This window comes from Phodopus roborovskii, unplaced genomic scaffold (assembly GCF_943737965.1).
Source record: "Phodopus roborovskii unplaced genomic scaffold, PHOROB, whole genome shotgun sequence".
In the NCBI taxonomy this organism is placed as follows: Eukaryota; Metazoa; Chordata; class Mammalia; order Rodentia; family Cricetidae; genus Phodopus; species Phodopus roborovskii.
The window spans coordinates 283,044-302,643 of record NW_026126682.1 but is presented as its reverse complement, the minus strand read 5'-3'; the positions used below and the strand labels follow the sequence as shown (position 1 = coordinate 302,643).

The window sequence follows — 19,600 nt, the reverse complement described above, 5'->3', positions numbered from 1 at the left end:
AATAGCGGTATTCTACCTGAGCATATCCAGACGCTGAATTTCAGCCTTTTGGTGGGAAAAAGACCCATCATCTCCTTTGTGATCTGGTCGCTGTATTTCCTTCTTGGTTGTCTGAAATCGCTGTGACAACTAGGTAAAAAAGTACTTTCTGTTTACCTGACCTCAGCGTGAAGCCACACAACAAACATCTCCTTGATCTCACTTTAACAGTTAATATTATGGGCACCCTTCCTCTGCACCCGCATGTCCAGGAGGAAGAATGTAAATCGCCTAGGGAGTGCAGGAAGATAGCCCAGTCGGAGCCAGCGGAAAGTGCTATTGAAATGCAAATCTTTGTAAACTTAGACAAGGTCTTTGGGATGGAAGGCTGGGTCAGGAACCACTGTGGAGCTGTGCTTGTCACTCGTGCCTCACTAGCCAATCATGTACTCTAGCTGATCTGTCAGTCAGAAATGGTGCAGGTCTCTTCCTGCCGCCTGCTTCCGTGTTGGCAATGAAGAGGAGCTAGTGGTGGTGGTTCTGTGTGCTGTGCTGCTATTGGTGCTGCCGGGAGCTCGGCGGAGATCATGGAGGATCCGGAAAACCACATGGTGAGTGAGGGACTGCTTTTCCCAGAGAGCAGCAGATGATGAACTGCTGGAGCCTGTGTTGTGGATCCTCTCCGGATCTGGGTGGGAACCTGCAGCCAGTTTCTCTGTCTTGTGAAGTCCCATGTGGTCGGTGCAACTCCCTGACTCCAGGTGCAGGCTTCTGAATGACTTCCCTTGTCGGCCAGATCTGCTCCGCGCCTTGGGAACAGGGAGCTGTGTGGGAGCTTTCTAGTCAACTTCGACATGTTTTTGGTGAGTCCATGGAAAGCAGTTGCCAAACTCGGACAGGCCTAGTTTTCCAGTATATTCTACAGGGTCAGCACTTTGTGTTTAAACTTTACACGTAAGATCCATTTCTAGTTAATTTTGTGAAGGTTGTAAAAGGCATCTCATGTGTTGGGTAGCACTCTGTGATTTAAAGGATTTACCAATGCATAGGAAATAGTAAGTCTCACAAAGTAGAATTAAGCTGAGGAAGGACTGCCTCTAGAACTCCTAAAAGTTAAGTGTATACTGTCCTGTCGTTTTAGACACTACGATGCTAGGATACACATTTGTTCACCAGGATTGTCCAGACATACAGCTCCAAACCATTACAAAGAGGAGCCCCCGATTTACAACCAGCCACTAGACAGACCCATCCTCTTATTAAAGAATAGCCTCTAACAAGCTGCTCAAGGAGGGTTTGCAACCAGTATCAAGTCCTTGTGTGCTGTAAAGGTTCAGGTTTCTTCTTGAGAAAAGCATAGTTCTGCCAGATGGATGGTATGACACACGTATTTGAAATGTAAAACACTGTTGTCTTAAGGACTTCCCTGATCAAGAGAGGCTTGCATTTAGACCCTCATGCAGGGAGAAGGAACATTCTTGGGAGAGATAATAACAGACTCGAGCTTTTCCTAAGGGCCTGGTGTATTGACAATAAAACAGAACTCCTCTAAAACCAGGAATATGCTTGGGGGAGCTGGCAATGGTCTGGGGTCAGTGCCTTTGTGGATAAGTTGCTTCAGATCCTGAGAACCCAGCTCTTCCTACCACATGGAACTGTGGTTATCAGTTCCAGGCCACAGTCAGTAATGTTTTGAGATACCGTTTTCCTCCAGTGTAGTATTGTTTGATTAGCCTCTGGAATTTGTCGTGGTGTATGTTAGCTTCTTCTGACTGTAGAAATGTCCCATTTCCTCCCTGGAAGTAGTATACAAGACGCTATTCTTAACATGCTTACTTGGCACGAGACATGGCTTTTGTAAGACCTCAGAAACCCAGCTTTTATCTTTTCTACTTTCTACCTGTCTTACCTTTCTCATCCCCTGTGACCTTCACCTCAGGACCCTGTCAGTGACCTGCTGCAAATATCATTGCTGTGTAACTCTCCCATCTGCTAAGTGACTAGACTGGCAAGTGTTCAAAGTGTAACCTGGAGCAGGAACCTAAAAGATACTTAATGATGTTGGCATACGATAAATAAAAAAAAAATCTTTCTAACCTAGCTTCTCCTTGAGCATTAGCCAGAGATAGATGCATACTATCATTTAAGTGATTTTTCCTTGTTAATCTCTTAAGTGTGTGAAGTGGTTTCTCCCTGGGAAGGCATATTAATCTAGAACAGCTGCCTTTTCCTGCCTTTCAGAAAAATGTTTCTGACACAAGCTCTCTTATATCATCAGGCAGCCTTGATTCCGTTCTGTCGATCTTCTACATTAAAACTTCAAAGTTCTAAGTCACTGTACCACCTCGGAGTTTTAAAACGATCCATTTGAGTCCTGTAGTCGACTATCAAATGCAGTCACAGGAAAAGGATTCTCATGTGGTGCATTGCTTCTGTCTTCAGACCAAAATAGGAGCAATAGTTTATTGTCTACACTGCAGGGGAAACAGGGCAGGCAACATGCTGCTGGAGTTACCATTATGTAAAAGGACCTGATTGTGGTAGGGGGAGTGATTTTATAATCCTCCAGCATGCTTTAATTCATGTCATGCGAATGAACACAGACTGGATTGTCTGAGTGTACTGTTTGGGAAGGTTATCTTGAGCCAATGAATATTGAACTTGTAATTAGACAACGATCCTATTCAGTCCTTGAAACAGGTATGTCATCTCAGAGTTGAGAAAGATCTGTGTCAGTTTATAGATCTTAGCATCAATTGGGTAACATCAATCTATCTCATATTAATGCCATTCCCTCCACTAGGGCAGTCAACATAGTGGACATTTTTATTTTAAAAATACATTATTTTTACCATTTTAAAAGTCACTTTTTGGTATCATTTGAAGTTATTTTCTTTAAGTGCATTACTGCTCCTATCTCTATTTCTGTTTGCCAATGTTTCTGGGTCATTAGTAGTTTCATTCCCTTTCTCTCAAGTGATGTTGATTATTGATTTCTGTGTAGAGCAAAGCCTCCTGTAGCTTATGGTTGCCTCATGCTATGTAACTGGGAATTGCTTTGGAAACCCAGTCTTGCCTCTGATAGGAAAACAGTCTTGTAATTTCTTCCAGGCTGGGCCTTGACAGCTCAAGCGAGAAGAAAAAAACAGAGCAATTAATGAGTGTCTGCCAGTGTCTCTGGCCTTTTTGGGGACATGAAAATGAAAGGGACCTGTGCAAGAAGTGAGTTCACTGACTGCCAGAGAAGCTGGTATAGTGGCAGTGCAGGGCAGGAGGGGCAGCAAGGAGGATGAGCGCTTTCCTGCTCCAACAGTAGTTGAGATTAGCAAGGTGGAGCCATGTAATCAATTTTAGATGATCCATAATGAAGGCCAGAAATACAAAGCGGCCAACCACTTGCTCTCTCACCTCTCGCTCAGGCTGAAAGGGCTGATCCACTTGCTCTGAATGCTGCCGCTCCTCAGTGACGCAGGAGAATCCTAAGACTGAGCCTACTGAAGACCCTTTAGACCTGGGATTAAAGGCATGTGATACCAAATGGAGAGATCATCTTTGTGTGAGCTGTTTCTCTTAGCACTGGATCAATCTTTTTGTAGTCATTGTGGCCTTGAACTATCAGAGATCTGTCTACCTCTTAATCCCAAATTTTGGGATTAAAGGTGTGTGCCAGGCTTCTGTGGCTTGTGGCTGACTTTGCTTTCTGAATCCTCAGGTGAGCTTTACTAAATCATAAATAACACACCACCCATAAACTGACTGGCCATTTCTGGTGGTTCACAGACTGGGGTCCACAGTTAAAGGATTGACCTTATCATGGAACCAAATTTTTATAGTTAGAGTAGTTCAATCAACATAGAAGATCTGGGTAAAATGTTGTGGCCCTGCCTATCAAGACTGCTATTTTTCTGGTTTAAGATGTTCTTCCTTAAAGAAGAGGTATGAGAAATCTTTGATATGTTATATGTTCCCATACAAATTCCTAGTTTCTGGAGAACATGGCCATAAAGCCTGTTTCAACTTTTGAAAATAGATTTTTTTTTTAATTTTATCCATTCTCTTTCCTGCCTCCAAGCCCTACCATGACCCTGCATTGTTTTATAATTCATGCTCTGTTTTTTTGTTTTTTTTTTTTTGTAACAACTGTTACAACAACAATAGTTACTGTGTGAATGTGATCTGTGTTTGGCTGCTGGATTTCCCAGCTATGAGTCAATAGGTTAGCTGTACTGCACATTGGTGTCTAATGCATTGTGCATACGAAGGACTCTGTGCTTTGGATGAGGCACAGAATGTGCCCTAGGAGAGTAGAAGAATGTCTTCTAAAATACTTTCTATACTAGGGCCCTGTCTGCTGGGCTGGAAGGGCAGAGCTAGAAGGGCTGTGTTATTTGATTCATATGATCTCACTCACCCACTGGTGGTGAGCTGAGTGGCCCTAGCCAATGAGAGAGTGTGGGAGGCTTAGTAATCAGGAGTACTAGTGGCAGGTAGCTTGGGAGTTCTTTCCATGATTCTCCCCTGCTTCTGCTATAAGGCATTGAGATGTCTCTGAGGGTAAAGGCTATAGTGAGTTTCAAGGAAGACCACAAGCCATGCCATGATGAGTGTGGGGTGTTCAAGTTGGCTGAGCTGTCATTTCTCCTGGGATTTGAGTGGACCATGAGCTGTACAGTGGTTCTGTTGTTCCACGTGGTGACCTGGGCAGTGGCTCATGTCTTCTGAGCCTCCCTGTGTATGGATTTCCTGGGGAGTGGGAGCCTTTGTAGCCCTGGCATGGTAGGATATGATGCTTGTAGAATCATGGTTCAGTGTGCACACATGGGTACTGCTTTAGGTGTGCAGTGAGAAGATAGATTGGAAAGCTGATTGTTTCTAGAAGTTTGGAATATTGCATTCCACTTTCAGCTTACAAATAGTTTAGAAACTGATAGAATGATGGTGATGTGGACCACCTTTAGCGATACTTGATCAGAGTGCTTTTTAAATTTCTGGTACCACCAGCTGCAATGGTGTGGTTCAGTGAGTTCAATGGTGTGATTCAGTGAAGTTTAGTTCCAGGGAACAAATGATATTGGGCAGGAAAATAGGGCGGAATCCATATCTTGTGCCATAATCCACGTGGTAGAAAACAGATTTTAAATTTTTCTTCTGTGTTAATTTGGGATTGGCATCAGTGGGCCTGGGTGTACCTGAAACCATAAGGAGGCATAAGGGCCTACAGAGCCATAGCAAGAGATCACTCCCATTTGCAGAGAGAGCTCTAGATCATGGAGCTTCTGTCTTTGGAAAGAAGATCAGTAGTTGGCAGGTCAGCTTAAGGGCCACTTTGAGTTAATTTTGTGAAAGTTGTGAAGTCTGTGATTATTTCATTTCTATGCACATTGAATCAATCATAGGGAGCTGGGTAATACTGCTCAAGATCACACTTATCCTGGCCAAAGTTCCTTTGGTCTTTTGGTTAAAAGTTGACTATGTTTTCCTGCTTTTGTTCTTGGCTATTTCTCTCTGTCTCCTTTATTCTTTCACAAATATTGTACACATTCTTGATTGTTATATCTTTCTGGTAAGTATAAAAGTCATGCTGTGTAAATCTTTGTGCTGTTCTTTATAATCCAATTGAGATTCTGAGTGTTTTCACTGTGAGTGTAGTTTTGTAACCTGCTTTTCTGTTATAAATTGCTGGGCATTGTCATTGTATTTTGTTCTTTTTATGGTAAAAATTTACCATACATAACATCTTAATTTTGATGAATCATGTTCCCAAGGATCACTCCTTTTTTAAAAGTAAATTTTTATTTTATTTAAGAACAGTTTTATTTTCCATACCAATCCCAGTTCTGTCTCCCTCCTATTCTCCCCACCAACCCCCTATGCCACCTCCCATCCAGTCCTCAGAAAGGAAGAGGCCTCCTATGGGGGACCATCAAAGTCTGTCACATCATTTGGAGCAGTATTTACATCCTCCCCCATCATCTAGACTGAGAGAGTGTCCCTCCATAGTCAATGGGCTCCCAAAATCCATTATTGCACTAGGGATAAATACTGGTTCTGTTGCCAGAGGCCACATAACAATCAAGAATGTGTGCAATGTTTGTGAAAGAATAAAAGATATGGGCAGAAGATCTCAGTTCCTGTCTCTTCCTTATATTCCTTCTACATTCAGCCACATCACTCCTCTCTCCACTTCCCTGAGCTGGGATTAAAAGTGTGTTACTCTAGGTGCTGGGATCAAAAGGCATGAGCTCTGTTACTCTTCACTCTTGTGTAGGCCAGAGTGGCCTTGAACTAAGAAACATCCATCTGTTTCCTAAATCCTGGGATTAAAAGTGTGATCCACCACAGCCTGGCTAGTTAGTGTGGCTGCTGGGATTAAATGTGTGATGCCTAACTAGAGCCTTCTCCCCTACTGACTAGTTTTCATGGTACTGGAAGGTATTCTACATCCTACCAGAGGAGAAAGGAAAACACCCGCCCAGCTATAAGCCCTTCATCTACAATGGTGGCCTGCCTTCAAGGACATCCTGGTGCAATACTGGCCCCAAACCCAGAAGTGGTGGCACACCCCTTTAATCCCAGCATTCAGGATAAAGAGGCAGCCACATATGAATTTGTGGCTAACCTGGTTTGTATAGTGAGTTCTAGGACAGCCAGGGCTATGCAGAGTGAAATGTCTTCAAACAAACAGAACAACAACAAAAAGTGGCATAAAAGCTGAGGGATTAACCAACCACTATTTGTTTGGATTAAAAAACCACTTCAGGAGATGATGGAACCCATACCTGACAATACTCCAATGAGCAAGAACCCTAGACTAGATAGGCCATGGTCCTAGGAGAAAACCAAATACTCCTAAAGGAACATAGCAAGGAAATGACTCCTAACCACATTCTGCTGTAACTATAGATCACTGTGTCACTCAGCAATCACCAGAGAAGCATCCTCCTGCAGGATATAGGAACTAATGTCGAGACCCACAACTGCATAATATGCAGTGGCCTTTCTTAAAAACACAAACACTGACCTTGCTCAGTTGTGGTGGCACACACCTTTATTCCCAGCACCTGTAATGCAAAGGAAGGCAGATCTCTGTAGATTTGAGACTACTCATGTTTACATATCCAGTTGTAGGACAGTCAGGGCTACATAAACAACAACAAAACAGAAATGAACAGTGACCCACACTGGACAAATTAAGAGAGTGAGAGATCTTGTAACACTCATTTTTAAGTAGAATATCTCCATCAAATCTCTCTCTCCAGAGCTCAGGGAATTGTGTAGAAGAGAATGTGAAAAATGTAAGAGCCAGAGGGAACAGAGGACACCAATAAAAGAAGTCCTTCTATACACACCATGGCTGGTACATATATGCCTCACAGTGCCTCTGGAAGAATGCACAGGGCATGCACAAGTTAAAGCCAGAGGGCTCCCAGTGCTGAAATGGAGAAGTTGACACAAGCCCTATCCTTAACCCAATAGCTATCTCCAATTAACAACTACTTGCAATTAAAAATTAATTTTCTCCAATGTGGCTTCCCTGGATATACAAACCACACTTTAAAGGTAGATACCATGTCCAGTAGTAGTAGTTTGCCAACACAAATGAACGCAGTAGTATATAATTAGACTTTTCATATCATATTGCTTTATTTGGATATTTTTAACATTATTGTTCATTTGCTTTTATGATTTCCAATTTTGTGTTTTTATTGACTTTGCTTTCTGCATTTTTTTTTTTTTTTTTTTTTGCTTTTCTTTCTAAATAATTCTGGTCTGTTAAGTCAGGCAGTGGTAGCATATACCTTAACTATCAACACTTGTGAGACAGAAGGAGGTAGACCTCCACTGTACAAAGATTAATGCACATCCCTCTATGAACTCCTGACAAGAGAGTGTGTGAATCATCTTGTAATCATCATAAGTTCAAAGAAGGAAGAAGACACACCTTAACAATTTTATTTTAAACCATATCTTTGAAGATAGAGGTTTCTGTTCTACCTTGTCCCAGAAGTGATTTGCCCCAAATAAACACAGAGAATTATATTAATTATTAAGCTGTTTGTGGCTCAGGCTTCTCATTAAGTAGCTCTCTCTTAATTATTAGCCTATTGCTATTAATCTAAGTATTTCTACATGGTCTTATTTTACCAGAGAAGGGTCCAGGCCTGTTACTCTTTCCTTGGCTACATGGGGTCTCCCTCTCTTTCCTCTACCCAGCATTCTCCTAGTCTGATAGCCCCACCTATACTTCCTGCGTGGCTACTGACCAATCAGTGTTTTATTCATCAACCAATAAGAGATACATATAAAGAAGACCATTCCCCATCATTTCCTCTTTTTTGTCTAAATAAAAAGATATGTTTTAACTTTAACATAGTAAAATTATATATAACAAAACAGTTGTCAAGGAACTATACTTAACAATATTTAGTTCATTAACATTTTGCAAAATTTAAAGAAAATATTCTATCATCTACCCTATCTTTGTGAATCTAAAATTTAGTATGTAACTTATCTTTTATCATAACTAAGGAAAACTATAACTATCTGTCTTCAACTCCATCAAATACTCCAGAAGGATAATGTATGAACTATAGAATTGACAGAGGCATCTCACTGCCTGGACAATTACCCAAAGTTCTGTAATGTTGGAGCATCCATCTTCAGCCTACAGGCCTAGAGTGTCTGGCAGACTTCTCAGTGAAGCAGGAAATTTGAAACTGGCAGTTTGTAAGTCATTTTTCTCTGTGTCCTGCAGAATGTCTGTCAGAATCTGTGGAGCAAGAACCCTGAAGGACTGTCCCTTTTTGTCTTGCAAGTTCAGCAGTTACTTTCCTGTGGGTAGTGCATGTCCAGTTTATACAGCATAGAGTCAAACAAGCCAGGCAAGAGTAGTTTCTTACCCAAATGACTAGTCTTGCTATATCTTTAGCAATCTCTTTAACGAGTTTCTTTGATGTAATTGGTGTTGCCAGTATAAGTTGTCTCTCATTGTCAAGAAAAACCCTAAACCATATTAAATGCCATATTCTATAGGTCTTTGAAAGGTTTGAAGAATATCTACCAATTTGAAATATATATCTATATATCTAGAAAGTCTAACATGAGTTTTGACTATTATTGGTTAATGTGTATAATCCGTACCTAATTATACATTATATCTTTAAATGAGCTATGTAAACACAATATCTAAACAAGAATAAAATTATACCTATAACAAATTTACCTTAAATTTGTATCAATAAATCAAAATCCATACCAATGCAAAGTATTCATTTCTATATCATATTTCCTATTTTTTCCTTTTAAAAATAGATTGGTTGTGATCATTAACCATTATAACAACTCCATTTAAATGAAATAATTGCAAATAATATGTGGAGATGTGGGCATTGTTCTCTCCAAACTGCTTCCTGCTGTTTGGGGGTGCTGTCAATACCATGGGGATCATGAGAAAACCCAGAAATCTGCCCAAATCCTGGCTGTAGTAGTCTGCAAAGCTGCATGGTCTCAGCTGCATTGAATGTTGGGTCACCTGGGCCACTGCTTCAGGGGATCTTGCTTGATCAAACCATGTTAGTCTGGAATCCACAGCTCTTCATTTTCTGTGGGTACAAAAACAGAACCTCTTTCCAAAGTAACATGTCCTTAGATTTAAATTTTGAAGTCAACACATTTTTAAAATACATAGATTGGATTAATTCAGCAGCATTTATAATCAAATGTCTTTTAGTAGCTGTTGCTCTTTTCTCAGCAATCAAACAATTCAAAGACAATACAATATTATCCAGATTCTCTGTATTTTCCATCTTTATGTGGCTTTTTTTTTTAAACAAGATTTATTCCTTTTACCTTTATTTATTTATTTATTTAAATATTTTGAGACAGGGTTTCTTTGTGTACTTTTGCCTGTCCTGGAATTTATTCTGTAGACTAGGCTGGCCTTGAAATCAGAGATCTGTTTGTCTCTGCCTCCCAAGTGCTGGGATTAAAGGCATGCACCACCAGTGCCCCACTACACTATTTCTTTTTTAACCACTTTATCATTTTTCTTTTCTCTCCCAAGGCCATATATACATATAAGTGTGTGTGTGTGTGTGTGTGTGTGTGTGTGTGTGTGTGTGTCTTATTTTTGAACAGACTGTAAACCCTTTAGAGGTTTTTCTTTTTCCCTCTGAACCTGTACTTACTGTATATCTCCTATCTTTTTCTGACCACATGAGTCTTATCTGCTAAACAACATGGCTAAAATTAAAGCAGTGACTGTTTTAGCTTTTGGCTTTCCAACATGGCTAGGATATGTTTTCAGCCAGCATTGGGAGCTGTGCTCACTGCCTCAAAAGCTAAATCTGCCATGCAGCATGCTGTGGGGCTTGGAGATGTGGTCACTGCTGCTACCAGCTGCTCATACACACCATTCAATTGTTTGGTAGTAGGGCCTCTGAAAATGAGCCCTGTGGTTTTTGTCACTAATGCTGAGCCAGGAAGCCTCTCTTAAAGGAGCCACGGGCCTCTGTTTGTCTCTAGCAAACACAGTCCACCCAAGAAAATGTAGCTACCAAGAAGCTGTGCTTGCCTCTGTTCTTTTGTTTAGAATCCCTTTAAAAACTTTTGTCAAGTTTTACATGGAAATTCCTGCAACCCACGCTTGTTAGCACCATTTTGTTGCTGAAGTTTTCTTGTCCTGCCAGGTTCTGCTGTTCTTCTTAGTCCCAAATAAACACACAGAGACTTATATTAATCATAAAACTGCTGGCCAATGGCATGGGCTTCTTATTGGCTAGGTTTGTCTTAATTATTAACCCGTTTCTATTAATCTGTATATTTCCATGTGGTCTTGGCTTACCTGAAAATGTCCTTTGGCAGCTACATGACATCTCTTGGAGGTTTCTCTCTACCTACTTTCTCCAGAAACCTCCTTGTCTCCTAGTCCCAACTATCTTCCTGCCTCTGTTGGCCAAACAGTGTTTTATTCATAAACCAATAAGATAAACATGCATACAGAAGGACATCCCCCCATAACTATAGCCTTCTTTTAGTTAGGACATTTTTTCACTATGAATTCTTTGAAACTATTTTTCTGGGTCCTTGAGCTGAGATTCTTCTCCTTCTGTTCTATTTTGTTTGGGTTTGTCTTTTCATAGTGTTCTAGATTCGCTGGATGTTATATTCCAGTAAATTTTTAGATTTAAAATTTTCTTTATCAATATATCTATTTCTTATGTCATACACTCCAAACCTGACATTCTGTTTCGTCTTGTATTCTTTTGGTGAAGCTTACCTCTGTATGTCCTGTACAATTATCTAGGCTTTCATTACCAGAATTCATTAAGTTTGCATTTTTTAAGGAAATTACTTCCATTTTCAGTTCGTGAACAGATCTATTCGTTTCCTTCAACTGTTGGGTTGTTTTTAAAGGGATTTATTAATTTTCTCCAATATTTTATTTATTCTTCCACTGATTTCTTTAAGGATTCATTCAATTCCTTTTTAAGGTCTTCTATCATCTGTATAAAGTTGATCATAACCCAATTGTGCTTCAATTGTGTTGGAATATTCAGGACTTGGTGTAATAAGATAGCTGGAATCTATTAGCTGTTGTTGATTTTGTTCTTAAGCTGCTTTTGACGTGATTGTGGGTTTAGATGTTAGTTTCTAGTTTGTCATTGTTGGGTGGGTGTTTTGTTCCTTGGTTTTTATTTGCTCTCTGGTCTTTGCTCTGGGTGGCTTATGCTTGAATAGGGGTTCTTACTCCAATCTTGCAATAGGTCTGGCAGATAGTATATGCCCAAGTTTTGGGCTGTAAAAGGGAAAAAGAGAGGGAGCTTTGGGGTAGTTTTCAGGAGGCATTGAGAGAGTGTGGGAGGTCTGTGGGCAGGTGGCCTAATGGCCTGGCAGATGGTGTTCATTTTGTTTGACCAAGTTTGAGGCTACAGCACAGAGATAAGGAGAGAAGTGGAATTGGGGATGTATTGGGGGTTATTGCAGGCAAGCAACCTATGCTGATTCTCATGGCTGCCATAGCCTCTAGTCCAGCAGTGAGTCTTTGTGTCAGTTTGCCTACCTCTTCTTCTGGCTGGTATAGCCTGCAATTCAGCAGAGGATATCCATTTTATTTGTGGGTGGGGACATGGATTTGGGGGTGGCAGCTCTATGGTTGGTAGGGAATTGTGTCTGTGGGAATTAAGGGACTGTGGAAGTTTCATGGGCTTATGGCCGACCTGTATACCTGTTCTTCTGGCCGGTGTGACATGCATATGAGCAGGGGATGTCAGTCTGTACTGGGTCTGAAACACCACCCTATTCCTTTTTCTTGTGTGTTAGAAATCCTTAGTTGATGGTCAAGAGATTGTCTTGAGTGTCAGAAAAGACTTTGGACATTTGTACTGTTTGGGCTGCTACAAATTATGAGGATCATTGAACTGAATCAAAATGAATTTACTTTTTTTTGGTATTTATTGTTTTCTCATAAAACATTGTGACTGCAGCTTCCCCTTCCTGCACCCCTTCTAGCCTCCCTCCTGCAAATCCCCATCTCCCCAAATTCACTGCTACTCTTTCCCTTCAGAAAAGAGCAGGCTTCCCAAGGATATCAACCAAACACATCATAACAATGTACAATAAGACTAGGCAGAGACCCTCATATCATTTGGAAGAATGTGGATGATGTCAAGATTTTAGGTGAAATAAACTATACAAAATTGGACCCAGAACTTAACTAGCTTTTCTTTTAGTACTAGGAAGATAGAAATATTAAGAGTAATGGCAGAAAGTGGGGATTGAGAACATGGGATTTCAATCATAGACTTAAAAAAAAAAATAGAGGTCATTTGTGTGATATTTTTGCTTCAGAATATTTCTAATTCTGCTTATGGCCTTGAAATTTAGTAAGGCAGAATTAAAAAGTAATGGATTCATTTCTGAAATGGAATATTGAATCTGTTGCAATATTATTGCTGATGACTCATGCAGGTCTACAGTGAAAGAAAACAAGTGGGGCAGAAATGAATGGAAATGAACAGGTAGATTCCAATGGCAGGCAAGTGCTGAAATTGAGTAGGATTTTTCAGAGAGTTTAATAGCCATTATATAGAATGCCCTTGACATGGAATGGAAGCCTAGAAAGGTCCCTAAGGGGAAGACTCCATCTATTTATGGAAGGAGTAAGCAAAGTGATTCCTAGTCCCAGGAAGCAACTTAGTACAAAACCTGCTACACCTATGGTCCAGGCATGTTAGTGTCCATTCCAATCAAGAAACCAAACTTTGCAGACTCAATCCCTTTTGCTGTTCCTGGAATCAAAGGATCACAATGTAAGTTAGTCTGTGGTTACAGTTCAGCATTGTTGTAGGCATCTGTGTTTGGCGGAGTCAGAATGTTTTTTACTTTTTTTTTTTTTTTTTTTTTTTTTTTTTTTTTATTTTTTTTTCAGCTGTCAAATAAATTACACAAATGGGGGCTTATTCATTAGCTTGGCTCATTTCTACCTAGCTATTCTGAACTTAAATTATCCCATCTACATTTTGCCTCTGGGCTCTTACCTTTCTCTATTCTGTATATATTTCTTCACTTCTTATTCCATGGCTTGCTGTGTAGCGGGGTGGCTGGTCCCTGGTGTCCTTTCCTTTTGTTGTGCCTCCTTCCCTTTTTCTTCCTAAATCTCTCCTCCATTTCTTCTCTCTGCCTGCCAGCCCTGCCTCTCCTGCCCTTCCAAGTTATTGGCCATCCAGCTCTTTATTAGAACAATCAAGAATTTTAGGCAGGGAAAGAATCACAACTTAGTGGAGTTAAACAAACAAACAAACAAATAAATAAAAGAATGCAGCACATCTGTGCATCATTAAAACAAATGTTCCACAGCAGAAAGAAAAAATAACATATCAAGATGTTGAGATACCTAAGCTATGAGACATCTTCCCTGAAGACAGAGCTGCATATATGGAGTGGAAGTAACCAAGGAGAGAGTTGTATGAAAAGTTGCAGAGATAGGGCCATCTAAGCTCTTTGAAACTGAAGCCCCATGCATCTGTAGCAGAGATGGTCTTTGTCCAACTATGCTTCAGTCTTGTCTTGGTCCAGTCTTCCCTCATGTCTCCACTTCTATCCTTTTTAATATGTTCTGAGCCACTTTATGATGGAAAGGTATAACTTGTTTTCTGATTTTACTAGATGCCACTGTCAAGACATCGTCTTGAATGTCGGTAGACAGTGTAAGGGCTGTTGCAGACTAGGAGAATCATTGAAGTGACTAAATACATGTTTTTTTCATGGATGACCATGAGTCTAAAGTGACTGGGCAGAGTGTAGTTGATTGAATGAAAAAAATGACCCAGATAGGATGATGTATTTGAACATGTGTCTCTCCTTAGGGGCTTTCTTTAAATTGCTTATGAAACCTTTACTAGAGGAGCCTTTCTGGATGAAATTTCTCATTGAGGGTGTGAGATGAGTCTCAATATCCTCAACCCATTTCTTCTTCCTTGTATCTACTGTTTTGCTGTTGAAACTAATCAGCCTGCTTCCTTCTCATAATGTCATTGCCTCACTACCATTATAGATTCCATCTCTAAATCACATAAGATACAGTAGAAGCAGCTGATATTTGGTGCTAAGACAGTTTGGTATCCTGCTGTTTAAATTGTTTGTTTTGTTTTCTTTTGAACATAGAGTTTTTCTGTGTAACCTGCTTGTCCTGAAAGTAGCTCAGTAGACCAGCCTGGCCTCAAAATCAGATCCCCCTGATTCTGCCTCCCAAGCCTTGGAATTAAAGGTGGGTCAGCATTCCTGGCTGTTTTGTTTGTTAGTTTGTTTTTATACTACTGGGTGATTGGCATGGAATGTAGGTTTTTGTACATGTTGAGCATATGCTATTATACTGAGTTTCAGCCATATCTTGAATTTTAAAATTGGCAAAGGGTATCATTCTGTTTCCCAGGATGACAAATATTCATGACATTAATACTTCCTAAGCCTTCTGAGGCATTGAATTGAAGATGCATTATCTTCTTCCAGCCTGTTGTTTTTGGTTTGAATTTATTTACTTATTTTTCATTTATTTATTTATTTTCTTGCTTGTTTGGTTTTTCAAGACAGGGTTTCTCTGTGTAGCTTTGGAGTCTGTCCTGGTACTCACTCTTTAGACTAGGCTGGTCTGTAACACACAGAGAACCACCTGCCTCTGCCTCCAAAGTGCTGGGATTCAGGTGGTGTACCACTACTGCCCAGCTTGTTTTGCCCTTTTTTTTAATGAATATAAGTATTTTACCTGTATTCATTCATATGTATCACATGGGTACCTGGAGTTGTCTCAGAAACCCTGAACTTAGAATAATGGATAGGAATAATGGATAGTTGTGACTTTCCTTTGTTGATTACATATGATGCAAATATATATTCCTGATGTTTTCATCTGTCCATTTGTAAATGTTTGAATATTCAAGGCCTTTTGTAAATGCCTTTTAGTAAAATATTATTGCTATTATAGTTTAAATTAAGGCATTTCAGGTTTCTGGAAGATGGGTAAGAACTGGATTAAATACATAACTCTTCGTAGGAACTTCAGTAAAAGCCTCTGATTTCTTTTTCTCTTTTTGGTTTTTTGGGCTGATTGTTTCATGGGAGACAGTGTCTTAATATGTATTTTTGTCTGTCCTGGACCTGATTGCATAGACTAGCCTGGCATTCAATTCAGAGGCAAATATACCTGTGTCTGCCTTCTGAGTGCCGGGGTTAAAGGTGATGGACAGTACACCCAGTTTGTCCATCTTATTTTTCTTTTTATAGTTAGTAATTGTTCATGTAATTTCTCTCATATGTACTCTGTACTGTTGATCTGTCTACTTGTCTCTCTAAGTTTGTTAATAGGTATTGCTCTTGCAAGGTGATATCCCATTCAAAGGATACAGAAATGACAGAGGTGACTCTGCTATTCACTTTCCTTCTAACATGACGTGGTTATTACATTATAATATCTGTGTCATGGAATAAGTGTGGGGAGCACCAGAATTATATGACTGTACTGTCAAAGAAGTATACAATATTGTCAATATCATGCTTTCTGTTGTACACATGTCTGGGATATTTTAGAATTCAGTGACCTATGATGATGTGCATGTTGACTTCACTTGGGAAGAGTGGACTTTGCTGGACCCTTCCCAGAAGAATCTCTACCAAAATGTGATGCTTGAGACCTACATGAACCTCACTACTATAGGTAAGACTGAATTTTCATGCACATTTTAAAATAAAGGGACAACTATCCCTTGGATATTCTTCTTTGATTTGATTGAGTAAGAAAAATAAGGGGAATAAGTCAGTCATGGTTCTATGGTTAACTGAAGGTAGTAAATTAAATTTTACATAATTTCCAATAACATAAACTTTCTTGTACTATATTTTAGGATACAAATGGGAAAGCCATAATATTGAAGAACATTGTTCAAGTTCTAGAATACATGAAAGGTAATTTTCATGTGCAACATGATGCAAATGTGTCTCTCAAAAGTTTTGATGTGTCCTGGAAGTTTAAAAAAAAAAAACAACAGTGGAAATAAGCAGAGCTTAAGGTACATTGATGATTATTAAATTCTAAAACTGTAAACCTCAATTTCAGGTAGGTGAGTTGCATTTGTATGGCAATCTTTTTGGAAAAAGACAGGGAAATAATGCCTTAATAGATATCACCATTTTAATTACATCACCATGAGAACTATGCTGTAGTCAATCTATTTATTTCATATTACTCATATTATAAAGTGTGTATTCATTGAAAAGATTATAATTTTATATCCAAAACCTTCTGATAAGCAAATAGTCCATAGTAAAGCTAGAGTTACTCATATATTTGTTGTGAATATGCTAATATTAAGTTTAGTGAGAGGAACAGTTATAGTCATGAACCAAGGGACGTTTGTTATGGAGAGACCTTAACCTCTACACTACAAGTCTCTGAGGAATGTAAATTCAAACTGGGTGGATTCAATGTGGAAACCTTTATTATTTATTTTTCCTTTACATGGTGTAACATATGTTACTCTGGATATAAGCCATATGAATATAGTGATATGGAAAGGCATCACATACCTGGATCTCAGAAAAATTATAAGTTATGTAGCAGTCACCACGTTGAGTAGGCATGTTGAATTTGATTCAGTATTCAAGTACCTGGTTTTTCAGTTTTATTGTTAATACATCAACAAACTCATACTGCAGAAAAGACCTATGAGTACTAAGATTATGTAAATATTCTGCTTGTCCTAGTTCACTTAGTAAATATAGTATGACTTATACTGTAAGAGGATTTACGAAGGCAATAATGGTGGTAAAGATCTGATTTTTTTCCAATTCTCTTCAAATATGTAAAAAGTCTCACATAGTAAAAGTAATTCTATAAATGTGAAGCATGTGATAAAGGTATAATGACAGGTGTAGTCAAAGATGCAAAGCAGGGGAACAACATGAATGTTAACACAGTGATAAAATCTTGAGATCTGATACCTCTTTGAAATTGAAGCAAATTGTAAAATTAATTCATACAGACATAAAGATTCAACAGTGTGTGGAATGTAGTAAAGCTGTTACATGTGCCCATTATCCTTGCAGGCACAAAAGAAGACAAACTGGAGAGAAGCCTTCTGTATATACTCAGTGTGTTAAAGCTTTTACATGTGACAGTTATCTTCAAGGGCATGAAAGAACTCATACTGGAGAGAAACCCTATGAATGTAATCAATGTGGTAAAACCTGTGCACAACACAATCATCTTCAAAGGCATGAAAGAACACATACTGGAGAGAAACCCTATGAATGTAATCAATGTGGTAAAGCTTTTGCACGTCAAATAAATCTTCAAGTGCATAAAAGAATACATACTGGAGAGAAACCTTATGTATGTGATCAGTGCGGTAAAGCCTTTTCTCATCACAGTACTCTTCAAATGCATACAAGAATAATACATACTGGAGAGAAACCCTATGAATGTAATCAGTGTGGTAAAGCTTTTGCATGTCACAGTCACCTTCAAGTGCATAAAAGAAAACATACTGGAGACAAACCCTATGAATGTAATCAGTGTGGTAAAGCCTTTTCTCATCACAGTTCTATTCAAAAGCATAAAAGAACACATACTGGAGAGAAACCCTATGAATGTAACGAGTGTGGTAAAGCTTTTGCATGTCACAGTCATCTTCAGAGGCATAAAACAATACATACAGGAGACAAATCCTATGAATGTGACCAGTGTGGTAAAGCCTTTTCTCATCACACTACTCTTCAAAGGCATAAAAGAACACATACAGGAGAGAAACCGTACAAATGTGATCAGTGTGGTAAAGCCTTTTCTCATCACAGTACTCTTCAAATGCATAAAAGAACACACACGGGAGAGAAACCCTATGTATGTGATCAGTGTGGTAAAGCTTTTGCATGTCACAGTCATCTTCAAGTGCACAAAAGAACACATACTGGAGAGAAACCCTATGTATGTGATCAGTGTGGTAAAGCCTTTGCTCAGCACAGCACTCTTCAAATGCATAAAAGAACACATACTGGAGACAAACCATATGAATGTAACGAGTGTGGTAAAGCTTTTGCATGTCACAGTCATCTTCAGAGGCATAAAAGAACACACACTGGAGACAAATTTTATGAAAGTAATCAGTGTGGTAAAGCCTTTGCACATCAATGTAATCTTCAAGTGCATAAAAGGACACATGCTGGAGAGAAAACCAATGAATGTAAGCATTTTTATTTTAGCCTATGTACTTGTTAGTAGTCTTTGAAGTCATGAGAAAAAAAAATGTTCATACTTCACTGACACCTTGTAAAAATAGTCAGTGTGGTAAAGTTTTGCCCTTTATACAGGAGTAAAACTTTTTTGTGTTCAATCTACTCAAGGTTTTGCATATTGTAATAGTCTTTGAGTACCTGAAAAATATAGTAAGGGCTTCTTATTATAAAAGATTTGGTAAGATCTTTAGCTAACACACTTCTAATCAGTTGCAAAACAGTATTCTGTAGGGAAAAAAAAATTAAAGGTTTCAACAATCTGTTCAAGCATTATGCTTCCGTTTTTATATTGTTTCCACCAGCAACCTCATGGGGGAAAAAACAAACAAACAAACAAAACCCTCAATTAAGAGCCCTATATGTAGGGTAAATGGACCAATCAAAGAAACACACATTGATCCTGCAATCAGAGCCAGTGAAACACCCGGACTTTGGCCCTGAAACTGAAGTCAAAGAGATGCACACTGGCCCTTAAACTAGAGCCAAAGAAGCACACTTTGTCCCTAGTCCAGAGCCCGTCGAAGAAATACCCTAGCCCTGAAACCAGGACCAAAATGTTATCATCGAAGACATACCCTAGCCCTGAAACCATGACCAAAATGTGAGAATCAGCCACTGAAAGGAACACATTTTGACCCTGAATCCAGAGCCAAGGAGACACATTCTAACTTTGACTAAGTGAGTGCAAAACCAACAAATCCATGAGACTGAAACCAGCCAAACTCTGAGCATGACATGCAGCCCATCTCTGGGATTGTTTAGGCAGCCAAGGAATTGAATTCTGGCCAATTTCTACTCTGAAATTTTTATCTCTGGAAAATCTCCATTCCCAAAGAGC

The 19,600-nt window shown here is 39.3% G+C and overlaps 1 protein-coding gene across 1 annotated transcript; it reads left to right on the top strand.

Annotated features, from left to right (window-relative positions):
- Nucleotides 1–521: 521 nt before the first annotated feature.
- On the top strand, nt 522–18,745 carry LOC127214200 (zinc finger protein 431). The gene is made up of 4 exons (XM_051174602.1): nt 522–590; nt 16,063–16,189; nt 16,377–16,437; nt 17,578–18,745. The coding sequence occupies exons 1-4, from the start codon at nt 567–569 to the stop codon at nt 18,743–18,745; spliced, it is 1,380 nt and encodes a 459-aa protein (XP_051030559.1). The 5' UTR covers nt 522–566.
- Nucleotides 18,746–19,600: the final 855 nt, after the last annotated feature.